Raw genomic sequence first — 21075 nt, 5'->3', positions numbered from 1 at the left:
AACAAACTTAAGTGTAATGTACGTATCATGAAAACATATTCCAATCGCTAGTAGAGAAATTATAAAATTCTCGCTATAAATTTACATCGGAATAGCCTCATCGAAATTTAACCAGATGTGAGAAAATATAAACTAATCTCTGAAATCAGTGATGTACTTTGCCATATCTTGACGTGTATCGTTTTCTTACTTCATTTCAGGGTCCGGCTCCTTGGCCAAATGGTTAGTGTGCTGGCATTTGGCCACAGGGGTCCCGGGTTCGATTCCTGACAGGGTCGGGAATTTTAACCAGCATTGGTTAATTTCGCTGGCACGGGGGCTAGATGTTTGTGTTGTCTTCATCATCATTTCATCCTCATCACAACGCGCAGGTCGCCTACGGGAGTCAAATCAAAAGACCAGCATCTGGCGAGCCGAACTGGTCCTCAGACACTCCCAGCACTAAAAGCCATACGCCATTTCCATTTCATTTTCACTTCATTTCAGTGTAGAGTATTAAAATTAAATGATCGTTTACTTAACCTTTATTTTTAACGAGTTAACAACTGCTATCGACCACATTATTTATGTATTTGTTATGAAAACGTGTTTTCCTCTTTCATTTCTTATTTTCTTTACAGAACAGCAGTTGACGGGTATTACTAATCAGCTCCAACATCGCCTTCGAATTCACAATTAAGTATTTATTTTCCACCTAGTCGATACAATGATTGCTTAAGGCAATTTTTAATGGTCAAAAGTGGTACATGTTTCGTATATTATCAACATCTTCAGCCACATAACACTGTTTAGATGAAAAATGTATAAAATTGACAAAGTAATGCTTTAGAGGAAGTGTCCTTAAAATAAATACTTAATTGTGAATCTATTGAAGTGCGATACGGACCATGAAGCTGATTTTATGTAATCGCCTTCGAATGTCGATGAGAGAGCTCACAAGTGCGCATAGCAAGAAATTGATACCAAAGATTGCATTTTATGACAAATGTTTCAGTTTTCTTATTCAAACAGCGTCACCTAAGAATTTGTAAGCTACGAAAAAGTTAAGGATGAAAAACATGAAATTCTGGGTGTAAGGCTCATCTCTAAAGATAATAGGAAACTTGATGTCTTTGGAGTGTACAAACCTGGAAAGGGTAGTGCTGACGCTGAAACAGAATTATTTGATAAGATAATCAGCTATGTGGGAAATTATAAGTAAAGGAACGTGATTATAGCGGGTGATCTCAGTTTACCAAATGTCAATTGGGAAGGTAAAGCGAACGACAGGAAGCATGAACAACAAATGGCAAATAACTTAATATGGGAAGGGCAGCTGATGCAGAAAGTGATGGAACCAACTAGAGGGAAGAATATTTTGGATGTGGTGCTGATAAAACCGGATGATCTCTATAGAGAAACCGAAGTAATAGATGGTATTAGTGATCATGAAGCTGTTTTTGTCATAGTTAAAAATAAATGTGAAAGAAAGGAAGGTATTAAAATTAGGACTATTAAGCAGTACCATAGTAGTATAGTATACTATAGTATAGTAGAGTAGTAGTATAGAAGTATAGTACCATTTCTGTGGTATCTGTAGTAATTCTCTTATTAAAATTCTGTTGTTGTAATTAGGGTAGACTTAACTGCAGTTAAGAATTGTATAATTCTTGTGTATTCTCTGTTTCCAGTAATTAACAGCAATTTTCATCGTGTTAGTGTGTTGTAGGAATAAAAAAAAGAAGTAATATTTTAATTAAGTAGTATTGTAGTGTAGTAGTAGCCTATGTTAAATAACTTACTGTCGTGTGATCTTTGTGAACTAACCTAGACAATATTTCTTTCCTTTCATTTTTATTTCTCACAGAATAAGTTATCTTATTTTTCCTTTTCTTTTCATTATTTAGTAAAAAATGGCTAAACAACAATGTACAGGATACAGTAGGTATAATAGAGGGATGGGAAGGAAAGGGGGAAATTGTGGAAGACAGGTGCTCTAATGTTTTAAAGGGAAGGAGATTGCAGGCTAAGGGCTCCATTCAGGATCAAAATTCAGGACAGGTGTTGGTGAGAAATCGGTATGAGTCACTGCAGTTAGAACAACTGAGGGAAGATGAGGAACAGGGAACTGTTGCCGAGAAGTGTGGAGGTAGGAGAAAGGGAAGAGGTAGAAAAGGGAAATGTGGAGTAGTGGATAGGAAAAGTCAGGTGGAACAGGGTCATGGGATGGAGAAAAGGGAGGTGGAAGTAGCTTCTGCAGCTGTCAGGAAAGTTAGGACTGACCAGGAGGGGAGGGGATCAAATGAGGTGGGTAGCGTTGAGGCTCTGGTCATGGGGGATTCTATCGTTAGACATGTCGGGAAAGTGTGTGGAGGAAAGGGTACCAGGGTAGAGTATTATCCAGGAATTAGGTTAAGGCAGATGTTGAGGAAAGTGGAAGAGAAGGAGGAGGGAAAGGAGAAGATGGTAGTGTTTCACATTGGTACTAACAACGTAAGACATGCAGGTATAAGTACCAACATAGTTGGAGATGTGTGGGATCTGGTAAATGCAGCACGGGAGTAGTTTAAGGAAGCGGAGATTGTTATCAGTGGAATACTGTGTAGGAGGGATACTGACTGGAAGGTGATTGGGGATTTAAATGAAACTATGGAGTGGGTATGTGGGAAACTGGGAGTGAAATTTCTGGATCCTAATGAGTGGGTAGGAGATAGGGATACGCACTCAGATGGCCTTCACTTAAACCACAGTGGTACAAATAAATTAGGAAATTTGTTTAGAAGGGTTATAGGGAGGTACCTTCAGGAAAACAGCGTGGCCTAGGGAGCGGTGTTAAGGGAACAGGAACTGTAAATCAAGTAGGGATGACATAAAACTGTAGAAGTATTGTAAAGAAAGGAATAGAATTAAGTAATTTAATAGATATATACTTACCAGATATTGTAATAGGAGTTGAATCATGGCTGAGAAATGATATGGATACAGAAATTTTCTCACGGAACTGGAGGGTGTATCGTTGAGATAGGATAGGAATGGTAGGAGGGGGAGTATTCATTCTTGTGAAAGAAGAATATGTAAGCTACGAAAAAGTTAAAGATGACAAACATGAAATTCTAGGGGTAAGGCTCATCTCTAAAGATAATAGGCAACTTGATGTCTTTGGAGTGTACAGACCAGCACAGATGCTGATTCAGAATTATTTGATAAGATAATCAGCTATGTGGGAAACGATAATGAAAGGAACGTGATTGTAGCGGGTGATCTCAATTTACCAAATGTCAATTGGGAAGGTGGTGCGAACGACAGGAAGCATGACTAACAAATGGCAAATAAGTTAATATGGGAAGGGCACCTGATTCTGAAAGTGATGGAGCCAACTAGAGGGAAGAATATTCTGGATGTGGTGCTGGTAAAACCAGATGAGCTCTATAGAGAAACCGAAGTAATAGGTGGTATTAGTGATCACGAAGCTGTTTTTGTGGTAATAGACATAAAGCTGAAAATTACAGGCCAGTCAGTTTGACATGTATTGCATGTAAGCTTTGAGAAAGCATTCTTTCTGATTATATTTGTTACCGCTAAGGGACAATTACGGTTAAACATAATAATAATAAACATAATAATAATAATAAAAGATAATCATCACCATCATCCCGATACCAGCAATATGGTATTAACGGTATCGCGCAAGTTGTCAAAACACAACGGAAGCAAGGATAAGGTTGGCTACATACATTAAAAATAAAGTCGCAAATAACATAAAAGATGCGGATTAGGATACTTAAAAATTTAAGGTTCTAAATGACAACTACAAACAGGAATAGTGTGGAAAGCGGACATGGACCCTATGAGGCTGTAAGATCGTAGGATGTTGTAAGGAAAAGAACGTATTCGCCCATACCCTTCGTATAAAATATAATTAGAGAAACCAAGAAACGTATAGAAAACAGATCGTGAAATAGAACAGAAATACAACTGCAACTTGAATCTTGAACCATAAACCAGATAGGATATAACAAACAATCTTCTGGATGGTCCATCATAGGACGAATACAAACTTTTCTCGTAATTTCTTTATACAGAGCTACTGGAGGCAACCTGATGGAAAATTAACCCATTACAACATTAAGGTTAAAAGAAACTTTAAAACAGGAAAACCTCCAAACCAAAGGTGGCCTCGTGTGACACAGAGGCATAAATGAAGTTGCCCAAACTAAGATCCGAGGTGATTTCCTGGCAGGATAAGAACATTTACATTTCGCGAAATTTAAGAAGAAAGGCCGAAACACACGAAAGTTACATTTAGAAAGAAAAAAAAAAGAAAATCACATGTTACAAAATTTTAAGATAATTAAACGTGCTTACCTTAGGGTAGGTTGGCCCCGTAGGCTTGGACCGCACGCACCGCGCGTCCGACCCCTTCAAAGATCGAAACCGAAAGACACAAGAAAACGGAAGCACATGCGTACCTCACATCATACCGGAAATCGTTCGATATCAAACCGCCAATCGGAAAACACCTCCATGTTAAACCAATTACAACACTTCTAATTACAACCAATTACAAAAACCCTGACCTTATATGGGCATCAAGCAAATGACAAACCATGAAGAAATTGCTGACGCAATAATTGAACCATCAATTTCTTACACGTGTCGGTATAGGGAGTTCATTTTTAAACTGGACCAAAATTTTAAGACATAAAATCAGCAAGACCAAATTATACAATCTTCAAGTTTTCTAGATATCACTGGAATAATTGAAACAATCAAATAAATGTCTTAAATCTCTTGAGGAATTTTTTAAAAAGTTCTTTAACAGTCTTATCCAATAATCTTTTTCTTGGGATACACAAAACATAATAACACAATTTTTCTTCATATGTCCAAACAGTTTCTTTCTGAATAATTTTCTTTCAAAATAATTTTCGGATAGTCTTTGCCAAGAAAGAAAAACAATTTCTCGAGATGTACAAAACATTTTCACACAACCTTCTTCATTGAAACACCAAGTGACTAAATTTTTTTTTAAACATAATTTTCAAATAAATTTTCACCGAGAAAACAAAATAAAATTACAATTTCTTGATGTATAGAAAACACTCTTGAGATTGCCGTCCAATAGTTCTATTCATCCAGAATAAAAACTTAAACGTTTTCTTGCAGCTCAGGTACCATGTCACCCACTACGGGTTACAATATGAGATATGTTTGCAAAATTAATAACTGGTTAGACAGAAGGCAGTTTGGGTTTAGGAAAGCTTATTCCAATGAAACTCAGCTTGTAGAATTTCAGCAAGATATAGCAGATATCCTGGATTCAGGAGGCCAAATGGACTGTATGTGATTGACCTATCTGAGGCATTTGATAAGGTAGATCATGGAAGACTACTGGCAAAAATGAGTGCTATTGGACTAGAAAAGATAGTTACTGAATGGGTGGCTATATTTCTAGAAAATAGAACTCAGAGAATTCGAGTAGGCGAAGCTTTATCTGACCCTGTAATAATTAAGAGGGGAATTCCTCGAGGCAGTATTATTGGACCTTTATGTTTTCTTATATATATCAATGATATGTGTAAAGAAGTGGAATCAGAGATAAGGCTGTTTGCAGATGGTGTTATTTTTTTACAGAGTAATAAATAAGTTACAAGATTGTGAGCAGCTCCAGGGTGACCTTGATAGTGTTGTGAGATGGACGGTGGGCAATGGTATGATGATAAACGGGGTTAAAAGTCAGGTTGTTTCACAAATAGGAAAAGTCCTCTGAGTTTTAATTACTGCGTTGATGGGGCAAAAGTTCCTTTTGGGGATCATTGTAAGTACCTAGATGTTAATATAAGAAAAGACCTTCATTGGGGTAATCACATAAATATTATTGTTAATAAAGGGAACAGATCTCTGCACATGGTTATGAGGGTATGTAGGGATTGTAGTAAGGATGTAGAGGAGAGGGCATATGAGTCTCTGGTAAGACCCCAACTAGAGTATGGTTCCAGTGTATGGGACCCTCACCAGGGTTACTTGATTCAAGAACTGGAAAACATCCAAAGAAAGGCACCTCGATTTGTTCTGGGTGATTTCTGACAAAAGAGTAGCGTTACAAAAATGTTGCAAAGTTTAGGCTGGGAAGACTTGGGAGAAAGGAGACGACCTGCTCGATTAGGTGGTATGTATTAAATAACACTTGTATGTTTTATTATTATTTTATCCACCTATTCAATACAATACAATTTTAAAAATTAGGATATTGTCCTTATCAAAATTGTTAACATGAAATTAATATATTAGATGGTACATGTTTCGCCTATCAATAGTAGGCATCATCAGCCACATTTTTCACCTTAGGATAGATCGGTACCTGATTGGAAATAATTTAAGGATGCTGTTAAAAACTATGTCGTTTAAAATGTATTGGAGATTGTTAAACAACTATTACAATATAAAATGTACTATGCTGTTACTTGACGATATTTGTGATAATATTGGAGTGTAAAAACATGATTAATTATTTGAGGATTATGACGTATTAAAAGACATTACAATAAAGATAAAAATCAGAAAACACATTCCATTTAGTTGTCAGATGGCGTATTGTTAAAAACTTATGGAAAGTTACTCTAAAACTCGCAACATAAGCTAACATCTCAGCGGTCGAAGGGAACTCATCATATCTTTGGCTAACCACCGAATGACAACAGTGTTCCCTTCCAGCTAATATGCTCACCTCAACACGCCCAACAGCAAAGAGCCACACCCATTACAAACTCTTACCACATCAAAGAAGATGGTCTAATGACGCCTACAAACACTTCAATATAGCCTACGGCACCAACATTTCCAACTACTATTATCTCAAAGGGAACCAGGCCATATGAAAATTCTTCAAAATTTATAAGCAAGTAAATAAAAATCAATATTTATTTACTTCAAGAACCAACAACCATTACCATTGCTCAACTTTTCATAAGTTTTTAACAATACGCCATCTGACAACTAAATGGATTGTGTTTTATGATTTTTATCTTTATTGTAATATCTTTTAATATGTCATAATCCTTAAATAATTATCATGTTTTTAGACTCCAGTATTATCACAAATATCGTCAAGTAACAGCATACTACATTTTATATTGTAATAGTTGTTTAAGAATCTCCAATACATTTTAAACAACATCGTTTTTAACAGCATTCATAAATTATTTCCAATCAGGTACCTGGTCTATCTTAAGGTGGAAAATGTGGCTGACGATGCCTACTATTGATAGGCGAAACATGTACCATATAATATATTAATTTCATGTTAACAACTTTGATAAGGACAATGTCCTAATTTTTAAAATTGAATAGATGGATGAATAATAAAACATACAAGTGTTATTTAATATAAATATTTTCAATACAAACCCAAAAGTGAATTTTATCACATGTAATAAGTGGTATGTTACGAGCTGTTAGTGGAGAGATGGCGTGGGAGGACATCAGTAGATGAATAAGTTTGAGTGGTGTCCTTAAAAGTAGAAAAGATCACAACATGAAGAATAAGTTGGAATTTAAGAGGACAAATGGGGCAAATATTTGTTTATAGGAAGGAGAGTTATGGATTAGAATAACTTACCAAGGGAAATATTCAATAATTTTCCAATTTCTTTGCGATCATTTAAGAAAAGCCTAGGAAAACAAGGGAATCTGCCACCTGGGCGACTGCCCTAAATGCAGATCAGTAGTGATTGATTGGCAAGTCTACCGCGAACTTAAACGTATATGCACTATGAAAACGTATGTCAAGTTACAATAGAAAAGTGATAACCTTCTCGCTATAAATTTACATGGGAAAAGCCTCACTGAAATTTAACCAGATGTGAGAAAATATAATCGAACCTCAGAAATAAGTGATAAGGTGTATGGCATTCTTACTTATTTCATTGCAGAGTATTAAACTTAAGTGATCGTTTACTTCAGCCTTAATTTCTAACGAGTTAACAAATGCTATTGACCGCATTATTTACATATTTATGACAAAAACATGTTCTCCTTTTTCATTTGTGATTTTCTTTATGGAACAGCAGTTGACGGGTATTACTAATAGACTCCAACATCGCCTTCAAATGTTGATGAGAACTCGCAGTTGCACATAGTGAGAAAAGGATACAATACCAAAGATGATAGATCGCATTTTGTGGCAAACATTTCAGTTTTCTTATTCAAACAGCATCACTACCTAACTTAACCACAGTATACATATCATGAAAGCGCATTTGAAGTGCCAGTAGAGAAGTGATAACCTTCTCGCTATAAATTTACATGATAATAGCCTTTCCAAAATTGAACCAGATGCAAGAAAATATAAACTAACCTCTGAAAAAATTGATGCACTCTGCCATATCGTGAAGTGTATCCTATTCTTACTTAATTGCAGTACTTAATATTAAAATTAAGTGATTATTTACTTCATCCTTTATTTTTTAACCCCTGTGGGTGGGGGCGGTAGAATAACACCCACGGTATCCCCTGCCTGCCGTAAAAGGCGACTAAAAGGGGCCCCAGGGGCTCTGAACTTTGGAGCATGGGTTGGTGACCACGGGGCCCTTAGCTGAGTCCTGGCATTGCTTCCACTTACTTGTACCAGGCTCCTCACTTTCATCTATCCTATCCGACCTCTCTTGGTCAACTCTTGTTCTTTTCCGACCCCGACGCTATTAGGTTTGCGAGGGCTAGGGAGTCTTTCATTTTCATGCCCTTCGTGGCCCTTGTCTTCCTTTGGCCAATATCTTCATTTTTCGAAGCGTCGGATCCCTTCCATTTTTCTCTCTGATTAGTGTTATATAGAGGATGGTTGCCTAGTTGTACTTCCTCTTAAAACAATAATCACCACCACCACCTTTATTTTTTATGAGTTAACAATTGCTATTGGACATGTTATTTATGCATTTATTACAAAAACGTGTTCTCTTCTTTCATTTCCATTTTTCCTTACGGAACAGCAGCCAACGGGTATTACTAATTGACTCCTACATTGCCTTTGAATGTCGATGAGAGAGCTCACTAGTGAACATAGCGAGAAAATGATACCAAAGATGATTGATTGCATGCAATACAATCACAGAGTATATAAATATTGGTAATGGAAAAAATCGTGCACGCTTAATCGCTCGTAATAATGGATGCATCAGTGAGAGGGGCCTCGCTGTAACCAAAGGATAATACTCAGTTTAATATAGGAATTTTGAAAGGACAGACAAAAAATGTCGTTGTATAGGTGTTTTCGTTGTATGCCGCACTCACTATAGTGGACTTTTACTGTATTTAAAATTTGAATTCAAGAGGACAAATTGAGGCAGGTGTTCATGTATAGAAAGAAAAATCAGGGACAGAAATAATTTATAAGGGAAATGTTCAATAAATTTCCAAGTTCATTGAAATCGTTTAAGAAGGGACTGGATAAACAATTGAAGGGGAATCTGCCATCTGGGTGATAGCCCTGAGTGCTTTCATGTGATGTATATTGATTACTAGAATCTACTGATTACAGTATTATTTCAGTAAGTAAATTACAAGTGAAAAAGGAATGATTACGAGTAAGAAATCACCAAGAAAGTATTTCGTCATTGCACCTCAAAATACCGTTTCGTGACATTGTTGAGGGGAAAATACAGTCCCGCAGCACATATTCTTACAGTACTGAACCTTTCAGGTCAGAGTTCTGTGAGGTAATATCACGTAGCGGTGCAGAAACAATTTGTTACAAGTAATTGAATTACTTCTCAACTCTCGGTATAAATAGTTATTTAATTCACTCAGTTGTTTGTTTTGTTAAAAGACATTTTGTTGTTTATCATTTATATTATTTTGTTTGTTTTTGTATATTTAATCATCAGGAAGTGTTTATATTTTCATTTTCTGCTGCTGTGTGTGTTCCCAGATATGCTTCGGAGACAGGCGAGCAGACTGTCCTAGAGAACATGAAGGAGTACCTGATAGGGACCATCCAGCGCACTTTTGAAGTGGGGCCAGACCAAGCTGAATGTTTGTACTCAGAGCTGTTGCAGTGTACTAGCAAGAAGAATCTGGTAAGTGTCAGGCTTCTTGGCCATTTTCCCCATATGTAAAACATGTGAACTTGGCCCCATTTTATAGCCAGATGCCTTTTCTGTTGCATGACTACAGGAAAAGGCATTGAATTCCTGAACTTCACATGATAAATTGCACCTTCTGTGTAGAATAAGTTATTGAAGAAAGAAATGGATGCCATTCATGTCTAAACATTTCTTCTCTAGCTGATGATGTTCCATTAATGAGTATAATAAATCATCTAGACAGAACAGGACTCAGAATACCTGACCGCAGTTTGTAAGTCTACTTATCAGACTGGAGTAATTTGTCATGGCAGTTCAACCATATCGTTAAAACTTCCCCATATCTTCTTTAACCCTCAAATTCATCCTCCCTGCATTGTGTTCTTGTGATAAGCATCGTCGAAGTGCTGCAAAACTAATTAGAAATTTCTTATCCATTTCCATCATAGGGAGAAAATATTTTGTTTCACAATTACATTGGAATTGTTTTCTGGGAAGTACTCAAAAATAGCTTTATTTGACATGTCACAAGAAAAGCAACTTCTCTGTGCTTCTGATTTTGATGTGTGACTTCTGTTTTCTCTGACTTATATTCCACTGGCTCAAGACAGGCTCCAGCCATGTTAGTGAAGGCTTGGCACAGTACCACACAGAATTTCAAGAATTAGAGAGTTTCTGTTTAAATAAGGCTGAAGCCATACAGATTACTTTAGCAGGTAGATGCATTTGGCAGGATATTTGAATTTTGTGTACAGTGAAACCTTGTTAGTGCGTTCCTTATTAATACGTTTTCCATCTTAGCATGTTGTAACTTCAAAGTCCTGTTTGTCATCGTATTAACCCCTCAGCGCCGACCTCTATACGTGGTATAGACCCTCTTTTCTTCCGTAGCCGCCGACCTCTATACGTGGTATAGACCCATACATGGTTTCACATTTACGGCTATAGCGCGAAGAGTTTTGGAGTTATTGATATGCAAATTGTTTTGTTTCCAAGAAGACATTTCCAGGTTTATTAGTGTTATAAATAAGAATTGAAAAATCGTTATAATGTAGTTGTTTTTGCAAGGATAATTATTTGTTAAATAAGTCTGAGCACTAATCTCTTGCTTTTTTAAAAGTCTGTTTGCTTCGTTCTTTCCCACAGAATAAAATAAAGAAATGATGATGTGAGAAGTTTGTCTTTTCGTGTGATGTTCTTTGCTCTATTTGTACATTGAGAGTGCGGTTTATTTATGATATTTGTCTTTATTTCTCAGCTTGTAATATTTTCGTAACTCTCCACGAGCGCTCTGTGTAGGCATCAGTTAGTGCTGCTTTCTGTCATACGATACGAGAACCAGTTGTTCATGGTATATATCTCGTTTGAAAGACGTTGTCTCGACCTTTTATCTGAAATATGTATCGAGTTAGTTTGTTTCGTCATAAATGTTATTCCCCTCATTCAGTTTCGTCCTGTTGCTTCCGGTCTCGCTGCAGCTTCACCAGTCCGTGTGACGCGCCGCGCTCAGCCGTGGTATGACTGACAGTAACGTGCTTGAAATATTGTATAATTCAGATGAAAGTTTAGTCGGAAGTAGTAGTGACAGTATAAGCAGCAGTGATAATGAAATAGATGATGTAGCAGTGGTAAATGATGAGAGTGACGACGACGAGGAAACAGTACTTGGAAATTTCGTGTAAGAGACTATAGATAATTATACAAGTCAAAGAGAAGTTTTCAACGGTGAATTCTGATTGCTAAATTCTCTAATAATACTCACACAGGTCACAGAGACATATATTGAGCAATTACCTTATCGGGTTCAGTTGGTGAAAGGTTTGTTTACAAAATACGCTCGGGAGGGAGGGGAACAAAATATTCAAGGCCGGCGCGCATCAGATAATACAGTTCCAAGGTTGCAGGAAAGTCATTTTATCAGGAAATTAGCACCCAAGAGTTGGAAATCCAAACCTCAGAGACATTGTATCCTGTGTTCAAAACACGGCGAAAAGAAGACGTCAGTGTGCTGCTGCCAGGAGTGTGACTTGAGTCCCTGTCTCCAAGAGTGCTTCGAACTCTATCACATGGAACTAAATTACTAAGGAAATGTGAAACTATTATGTAATTATCTGCATGTACATAGTTCTGTCATAAGGATTTCCAAATTTCGTGAAAATCGGGCTACTCTTATACTTGTAGTAACGCTTTGAGTGAATCGATGTATTTCCGTCGCGCGTAGTTGAAATCTCATCTGGCCGCTATTTAAATGGCTGCGACGCTGAGGGGTTAAATCTATATAAAAATACCTCACTTTGTCACAGAACAATAATACTTACCAACAACAATAATTATATGTAGAAACGGAGCAACCCACCCCAAAGCTAGATTTATCCAAAGGCCAAGAACTAGTATTAAATCAAAGTATCAGCTCTCTTACCTATGTCTCATGAAATGAGCAACACAAGTTATCACGCAATAAATTTAATAAATCTTTTTGTAATTAACAGATAACATATATGTAGTAGATGCGCAAACTTAAATGTTAAATTTTGCAGATAATTAAAAGAAAAATCTTAACTGATGTGCCTCAAATCAGTAAATGAATTATTTTCTTAAATTATCTCTTCAAAAAAAAACCAGATACTCCCAAATGGTTTAGAGCATAACATCCAGAACCCCAAAATTATTACTGTTTGGTGAGATCAGTATTGTAAGGTCAGGAAAAATATAAATTCCCAGCTTTTAAGATTCAAGAATTCAGGTGAGAATAAATTAAGATTGAGACAGACTTGGATGGATCACTATTTAGGATTCTACCACGAAGACACAAGCTTAAAGACTATATGTTATAGCCTTCCGGTAATGATCCTTTTTCAGTCAGTAACATCTGAAGTTTCTCATAATTTAAAAAAAAAACAAGGGAAGGGGCAAAAAAAAAAAAAAAAAAAAAAAAAAGAATTCATCATCAAATAAATATTAGAATCCGGCAACAAACCAGAACAATAGGCAAGACCAAATGTAACGTACCGAAAAACTATGCTAAAGGCAGCTAATAATTTTGAGGTTTCAGTTACATTAGAAGAAATGAATGTGACGATATACTGTATCATTATCAGGCCTAACCTTACATATTAAAGGACATCAATAGGTCTTGAACAAACCTTAACCAAAATTAAAATAATAAAACAGCTTTTAAATTTTACTATTAATGATGTTAGCAGAAGAAAAACTTTGGTTTTAGCAAATATTACGGATTCCGAATTGAATAACATCTGAATTGCAGTTATAGTTCACATTCCGATAAAATTGACACCGGATTTAGCCATACATAATTTTTTATTTACAGAATACTGATACTAATAGTATTACAATATTGAGTTAGAGGTTCCGGAATTAATACACACTTGGGTAAGCAGAACTACATAACGAAATTGCACTACTAGGCCTACATTGGGCACACAAAAAAAAAAAAAAAAACGTAGCCCAAAATAAAATAAACTTGAAAAAAGAACTTTGGCGGCTCAAACCGATGAAAGGAGGGGTTTTCAACCCTTAAACCAAATCAGATCCTTGATCAGGATCATAGTTAATTCCTCTTGCAATTCTTTTTTGCGAGAAACACTACATTCCATCCGATGCTGTCTCCATGATAGTGTTGACTAGCAAAATCGTTCGTCTCTTGTCTGGATCAATTATTTGCTCCATTGTTGCAGTTCTGGATGAGGCGTTAGTAAATAGTTACACCAACAGGCAGCGTTGTGATGCATATCAGTTCCATTTCATCGTAGCTAAGAAATTATGAGACACCATTTTTCTAAGTACTTCGTACAGATTTTAAGTTTCTAGTAACGTTACACACTTATTACGTCACAAAGTTTTGCTACTACCAGTTAGTACGATCACATTTTCCTAGCCCTGGAAGTGTTATTATTTTGTCATCCCTTGTGAAGGTAATGCGATTTCGTACTCTCCTAAGAGCCGTCGCCACAGTTGCGTGATTACAGGAAAAGGCCTCGAATTCCTGAACTTCAAAGTGTAATGTTTGATGATAATAATAATATGGAGATATCATGCAAACAGCTCAAGGTAGCATGTGGATACCCAGAGGTTCTGAGGTAGGTACATTTAAATGAGAATCTTAAGCCAAGATTGATAACACGTGTATCGACCAGTTGTTGTTTTCATATTTTCATTCCCCACCCTGAAGGGGTGGGGCGAGCCACCTAGAGGGTAACGCCCTCTCTCTGGCCAGGAGATTAGATGGGGTTGGGAAGAATTGAGAGAAGAGGGAGATGGGTAAAAGGCAGTATGAAGAAGTTAAGGAGATGAGAACAAAGGATGTGTAGGTTACCTAGTGCTTTATGGACAGATTTACAAATACTTGTATAGGAGAAAAGCCAAGAATGGAAGGTTTAACCAAGGTTGCAAGGGATAAGATGAGGTACAAGGATGTGGTAGAAGGAGGAGAAGTTAACAAGAGAAGTGAGTAGGAGGCTGAGGAGGTGAGAGGCTGGCGATGGTGGCGAAAATTGACGGGATGGGTGTGGATAAGGTTGGAGATGTGAACTAGGTGGTTGAGGAGGAGGGGCAGGTCGGGAACGGCAATGAGGTGTGGTATATCGGGGTGAGGTTTGGGGAGATGAGCGAGATGGTTGAACTCGATGGTGGCGGCCATAGAGGTTTATCCCATTGTCGAAGAGGCGTTTAGCGCCTTCGGAAGTTGGAAGACGGAGTCTGACTAAGAAGGTCGGACCGTCGACGTTGTGGATGCGAAACGCTCTTCGCACGAGCAGTCCTGACTAGCGGAGTAACTGGGCGATGACGTCAGCTGGTATACTTGGTTCCACACCGTGAACGACGCAGCTATACAGGATATTACAGTCCGAAGGTGGTGGCATCGATGGTGGACATAACATACTTCCAGGAGTATCAGGAGTAATAGTTCCCTCGGCAGTTGGCTGATGAGATGTGCTCTGGGGACGTGGTAGATCAGGGGTGGAAGGGATGGAGAGAGAAGACATCATAAGGGGGAAAAGATGGGATATCGTTGTGGTGGTAATAGGAGTGTTGAGTGAGGTGTGCGCAGAGGTGGTAGTGGTGGTAGTAGTAATGGTAGTAACGGGCGTGGTGTAACTAGAGGACGAGCGTGCTGGTGGGGACGGGGATGGAGGGGTTGCGATGGGCAAAGCGGCTGTAGCAGGTGCGTTGTCCATGAGCTGTGCGAAGACGTTGGGAGGAGTAGATTCCACACGGTGAAGGCGATGTTGGATGAGCGCACCATTATCGTGAATGTTGAAGTAGACATCTGCAGAGTCAATATACGGAAGTACATCCGGTGATGGTGCGGCCGACTTCCAACTTGGTGTCTGGCCGATGTGCTTTGTTGGGTGACGTAGCAACTCTAACATCGCACCCAGCCGAATCAAAAATAGTTTGGGATGAGGTATCGACTAGCAAAATACAAATAGAAAAAAGAAGGAGGTCCGACAAGTAGCAAAGAGTGAATAACAACATCTATTTTAATGCTTTAAAAGGCAAAAGAACACTGACGATAAAGAGCCACAAGAAGTTAGATAACAAACGAGAATTAACATCAGAAACACAATTTAACAAAATTGAACAAGTCATAACATCTGAAAAAGAAAAGAACTCGATAGAATAAAGGGAAAGCAAGGACACAGGTGGGAATGGGAAGCGAAGAATTTGCTAGGCAAAGCAAAAACACAGAATAAAAAAAGAACTGGCATCACTTGGTGAAAGAGTACATGAAGTATTGACGGAAACTAATACTTAGAAAATTCCAACAGTCAGTCATCACGATGTTTCAATTTCCAAAGTTTACATTAAAAACTTTCAATCACAGCACTCGCAGCCATTACACAGTGAGGGGGCAATATATCGTCCCTTGATAGCCAAAAGGGCCAACGTTACATTTTTTGCGAAATTGAGTTATTGATATATTCGTATTTAGCGATGTGAAATGCACATTCTGGCAAAGGGGCAGACGTTTTAGTCCCATAATAAGCCGAAAAATACAAAATCAAAGTATGAGCCAAGGGCGAACGTTCTCCAGACGTTACCGTCATAAGGGCCAACGTCCTATCTTTACAATACATATAGCCTGTTTTACGAACGAAAATTGAGTACATTATATCCTTAGTTGGAGCTTTGTTACAATTACAGATAATGTAATTTACAATGTATCATTACGTATGTACCCGTATTATGCTTCAGAGTCAGCTAGAGGTACAGTTTACAGTGTTTTCTTTGTAATATTCATGTTAACATCATCTCTCTATAACACAATCTCATACTGAGATATCTCGTGGACTGTCGTATTTGTGTCGAATAGTAACAGTCAGAGGAGAAATAATTCCATCTCACATCAGTCTACAAATAAGTCATCCATAAGAACATTTGGAGGTAAGGTAATAAACATTTATTTTATATCAAAGTATGTAACTTACATTGTGCCTTGCTTCTAGGTCAAGCCATGTAAGAATCTTGTGAGGTTATGTTATATTAATATTTTCATTATTGTACGTTTTAGATGTTACTGTGTACAGTTAATTACAGAGTGAAGTTAGATTATACTTTGTAAATAATGTTTAGGCTTAGACACACTTCAAGAGATTGGCTTTCTATTGTTTTTCAATATTTATTTCATAATTACGAATAAGTTTATACGAAGTTTGCAATTATACGAAGTTTGCAAAGTCGTTTACTTGATTTTAAAATAACAGAAAATTTCGAAATAGTGATTTTAAACCTTGTGCGGGCTGTAAATAAATCATCTTTTTTCAGTGACTACGAACTGTACCACTATGTCAGCATGGTCTCGTCGTATTGGTGGTGATGGTGATTATTGTTCTAAGAGGAAGTACAACTGGGCAACCATCCTCTCTCGTCGTATTGTTCAACTCTCATGACAAACATTTGAAGGAGCCATTAATTTCTGCATTAAAGAGAGTACGTCTCCAGAATCACAAAATCAGCCATTGGTAAATATTGAAATTGTTGATCTTGTTGATCCTGATGAAGTAAGTTCAAATCTATCTGAATTTGAACAGTTCAAGGAAGCTTATAATGAACGAATTGGAGAACGTGCAACTACAGGTCCACAAAATGATCAATTTAGCATTAGTGACATTAGTTTTGAGCCTGTGGAAATGAGTGCAAATATAAGTGATCGTGAACTGGACCATTTCGTGTCTAGTAATAATGACATTCAAACAATCAGTGAGTTTGCAACAGAAGCAGATTGTATGGTAACCTTGAACTCGACCTTTAAACAGTCTTCAATCAACAACACTCGGGAAATTTCTTCAGCTGTAATTATTGTAGGAACACAGGGCAGTATACAAAATTATGCCCACAGTGGTAATGCTCAAGGGTGCATAAATATTGTTAGTGATAGTGAGTGCGTAGGGAAAACAGGAAAGCGAAAACAAACGCCATTTTCTGCAAAATTGAACAATAAAATAGCTAGAAGGGAGGGAAGGGAGTACACAAATTCAAAAGGTTTTCAGAAAAATAAGAGGAGTTTAGGTAAAAACTCATGCTTTGGACGAAAGTGCACTAAATCTGTTAGCTGTCACTTATTCACAGAGAATGATAGGAAACTGATTTTCGAATCATATTGGCAGCTGGGTTCCCTTGAACAGCAACATGATTTTTTGTTGTCTAATATGCCTAATGCCAGGGCATTCCTTCATGCCTGCCGATTCAATGCATTCCACACGTGAATCTAAGTACGGAAGGAAAACGATATGGGCTCCCAGTGAGTGGTCCACAAGTATTCGTACTGCCCGAACACAGCCTGCTCCATATGAGGTAAAAGTGCTGACATACAACGATTTCTATTGCTGGAAAGAATTTGTTGGCGATATTTCCATGATGAGACCAGATGGGACTAAGGTAATATTGAGGAATGCAAGAAAGGTTGTATTTTCTAAGGACTCATGTAAGGTATTAGTAAAATGCTCACTGCAACTTAATGACAGTATAGAAACTGAAATCTAGCAAAAATCTAAGAGATCACCCTGAGCTGCTCTAGTAAAACCTCGATTTCTTTATACTAACAATAAGAACTTCCAGTATCTTCAGCCAAATACAAGGATTTGCATAACTTGTGCACATCAGGTGTTATTCCTCCTTGTTACCATGATGAACACCTCAGTCTGAAGCCCATGCCTAATGTACCAGACACACTGTTAGAAACAAATGAAGAGGATGTCTGAGTTGAAATTCTACTTCATTTAATAAGTACTCGAGTATTTCGATTTTATTTCAAGTAATGTAGTTTAAATTTCTAACTAGAACATCCCGAACTTTTGTTTTTTAATTACCCCATAGTATTAGAGCGCTGCTAACATGTTTGATCATTTGTTATGTGTAGTTTAATTTTATGGCTGTAAGGTAATTTTAAAATGATTAAATACTATAAACACACTGATGTGATTTGATTACCCAATTTCCATTTAATTTGTGTGCAGTTCTACTTCTTTCAATGATAATTACTTGAGATTGGGGTTCAGCACCGCAAAATTGACATCCAAATATTTGCTGCCAAAAGGGCCAATGTCAGATAAAGTTACTTACAAAGGGGCCAAGGTATTAATTCCAATATGGAGGCTTACTGGTAAAAGGGCGAACGTCGCAGTTTTAACATGTATTTTACATCTATTTCAGTTATAACCAATAATAACAGAAAATAGTATCAACATAAACAGGAATGTTGCACGCTTTATATGAACTATCATTATTTACCTGAAGATAAATCAACATTTCCTGAAACGTTTTTTGCTTCTCATGAAAAATTAACAAAATGTAACGTTGGCCCTTTTGGCTATCAAGGGACGATATGATAACTTTAGTAGAGGCGGGTAATAAGAGTTTGACTGGACTACGGGAATCCAAGTCCCAGGAATCTAGAAAATCTTTTGCTCAACAAACGTCTCCCTGTGAAGTGCAATAATAAAGATGGAAACAGCACATGATCAGCACCCAGCGTAACTGGATCCACAGCCCTCCACACACACCACAATCGAACCTGGACTGAGGAATTGGTGGAAAAGCTGCAGTTTATATAGGACGTGTGGAAAGTATTGGGAGTATGCACAGTTTGTTCAAGAAAGTAGACAGAAGGTGACGTACCACTGACGCAGTGAGCAGGTGATAGGAAGCTTGCAACGTCCAGTCGTTTGACGACCAAAAGTGCGAGAAGTTGGTGAACTGGAAGCGATGTAAAAGGTTGAAGATAATGGTAAATGACGTAGAATCTTGAATAAACTTTTGGGGGAACATTATATCAGGATAACTGCACCTTCAGAGAGCCAGATGTTAGCTTCGGGAATGTTCGGTTGTGCTTGCCCGTTGGCAGTGAGATTGCTGAATAACACAGTGAGCCTGTTTGTGCTTGTATTTTGCATTCCATTCAGAATACAAGTTGTCCATTTCATGACCGTATCGATGAGTATAATCAAGAAGTTAGAAATTTATTTTTTGTTGAGTTACATGATGAAGGGTAGCGCATATTTGTGAGTCTGTATCTGAATTAGGAACATTATCATGTGAAGTTGTCTTAGCATGGTTATGGATATGGAAAAAGTTGTGATATTCCTTACTAATGAAGACTGTTAGAGCTCTTTCTGTGCAGCAGAGAGGAGAAGAAGCATGAAGGGTGAATGGGTGGAAAAAGCCAAATTTAGAGTTCAAGAAAATGTAGTAAAATTAGAGAAATTTTAATTTTCTTTCTTTACGCACCAAAATAACACTTGAAAAAACAACAAGAAAAGAGCAAAAGCTCAAACAACAATGAGTAGAACCCTAGGCTCAAAGGTTCAGAGAAATTTTACTTTACATGAGTACAGAAGCTCATCTTACTCATGAATTAGACTTTTACTCGGCATATATAATCGGTTTACCGGGTGAGTTGGCCGTGTGGTTAGAGCCGCGCAGCTGTGAGCTTGCATTCTGGAGATGTGGGTTGACTCGCACTGTCAGCAGCCCTGAAGATGGTTTTCCATGGTTTCCTCATTTTCACACCAGCAAATGCTGGGGCTGTACCTTAATTAAGGCCACAGCCGTAAATGTAGCTCTTTCCTATCCCATCATCGCCATAAGACTTGCCTGTGTTGGTGTGACGTAAAACCACTTGTAAAAAAAAAAAGTAATGGGTTAAGGTAAGTTGTACAGTTTTGGGTAAGGTATGTTACATACTATTCGAATTCTTTTCCGAATGGTAGCTGTAGCTTCTGATATGATTTACAAAGGTGGGTCTAGAACCCAGTAGTTACATTTAGAAAAAATTGCTAGGGTCTTAAATCCAAGAATACAATATACCAAAGCAAGGGTCTCGAACCCAGGAGTCCATTTTACATGAATTTACAAAATGCGCTCATATGAGCCAGCAGATTGCATAAGTGGCAACAACCAGTTACTAGAAAAATAGTCGTACACTTGTTATTTACAGGACAGGGAAATACACAAGAAAATAGGATCTACCAATCCATGGTCAACAGGAGGAGAAGTCCCACACTACACGGCCACAAAAATGGAGAAAAAAGAACAAGAAAGGTTAAATTTTACAAAAGGGTCAAAAACCAAAATTAATGGAGGCAACACTCCAGAGAAAATTCACATATTACGTAATTGGGCGTAGTGCCTGATGAAGCAGTGACTAATCAATACTAGTCAGTGAACGAGTTATGGAAAAATGTTAAAAGCCAAACGGAAGAAATTAAATTTAAGTTTGGAAAAAAAGTCACCAAATTTAAGTTGAGAGAACGTTTAACGAGGGTACATCCCTCGTCTTCCTTATATTTTACAAAATCCCATCAGGGCCAAATTCAAAGTCCAAAGACGGATAACGGAGGCCTTCATGAATATACAGTTTACCAGAAAAAACTCTACATTTAAAATTTTAAAAAAGATATGAAACTGAAAATTTCATTCTAGAAAGGGGTTGCGGAAATCTTTCCTAAGTACACATACACATCAATCACGTAGTTGGTATTCTGTCTGCCTTAAAACTGCT

General features: G+C 37.5%; 1 protein-coding gene across 2 annotated transcripts in view; it reads left to right on the top strand.

Moving 5' to 3' along the window:
• The window catches only part of Trpm (transient receptor potential cation channel, subfamily M), an 819353-nt gene that overhangs the window by 582010 nt on the left and 216268 nt on the right, over positions 1-21075 (top strand). For both annotated transcript variants that reach the window (XM_067146725.2, XM_067146726.2), the window contains exon 8: positions 9902-10049. In XM_067146725.2, the coding sequence (XP_067002826.1) occupies positions 9902-10049 (148 nt within the window). The remainder of the gene's footprint in view (positions 1-9901; positions 10050-21075) is intronic.

The sequence above is a fragment of the Anabrus simplex genome, chromosome 5, assembly GCF_040414725.1.
Source record: "Anabrus simplex isolate iqAnaSimp1 chromosome 5, ASM4041472v1, whole genome shotgun sequence".
NCBI lineage: Eukaryota > Metazoa > Arthropoda > Insecta > Orthoptera > Tettigoniidae > Anabrus > Anabrus simplex.
The sequence above is the reverse complement of the archived record's forward strand: the minus strand, read 5'-3'. Positions and strand labels throughout refer to the sequence as shown.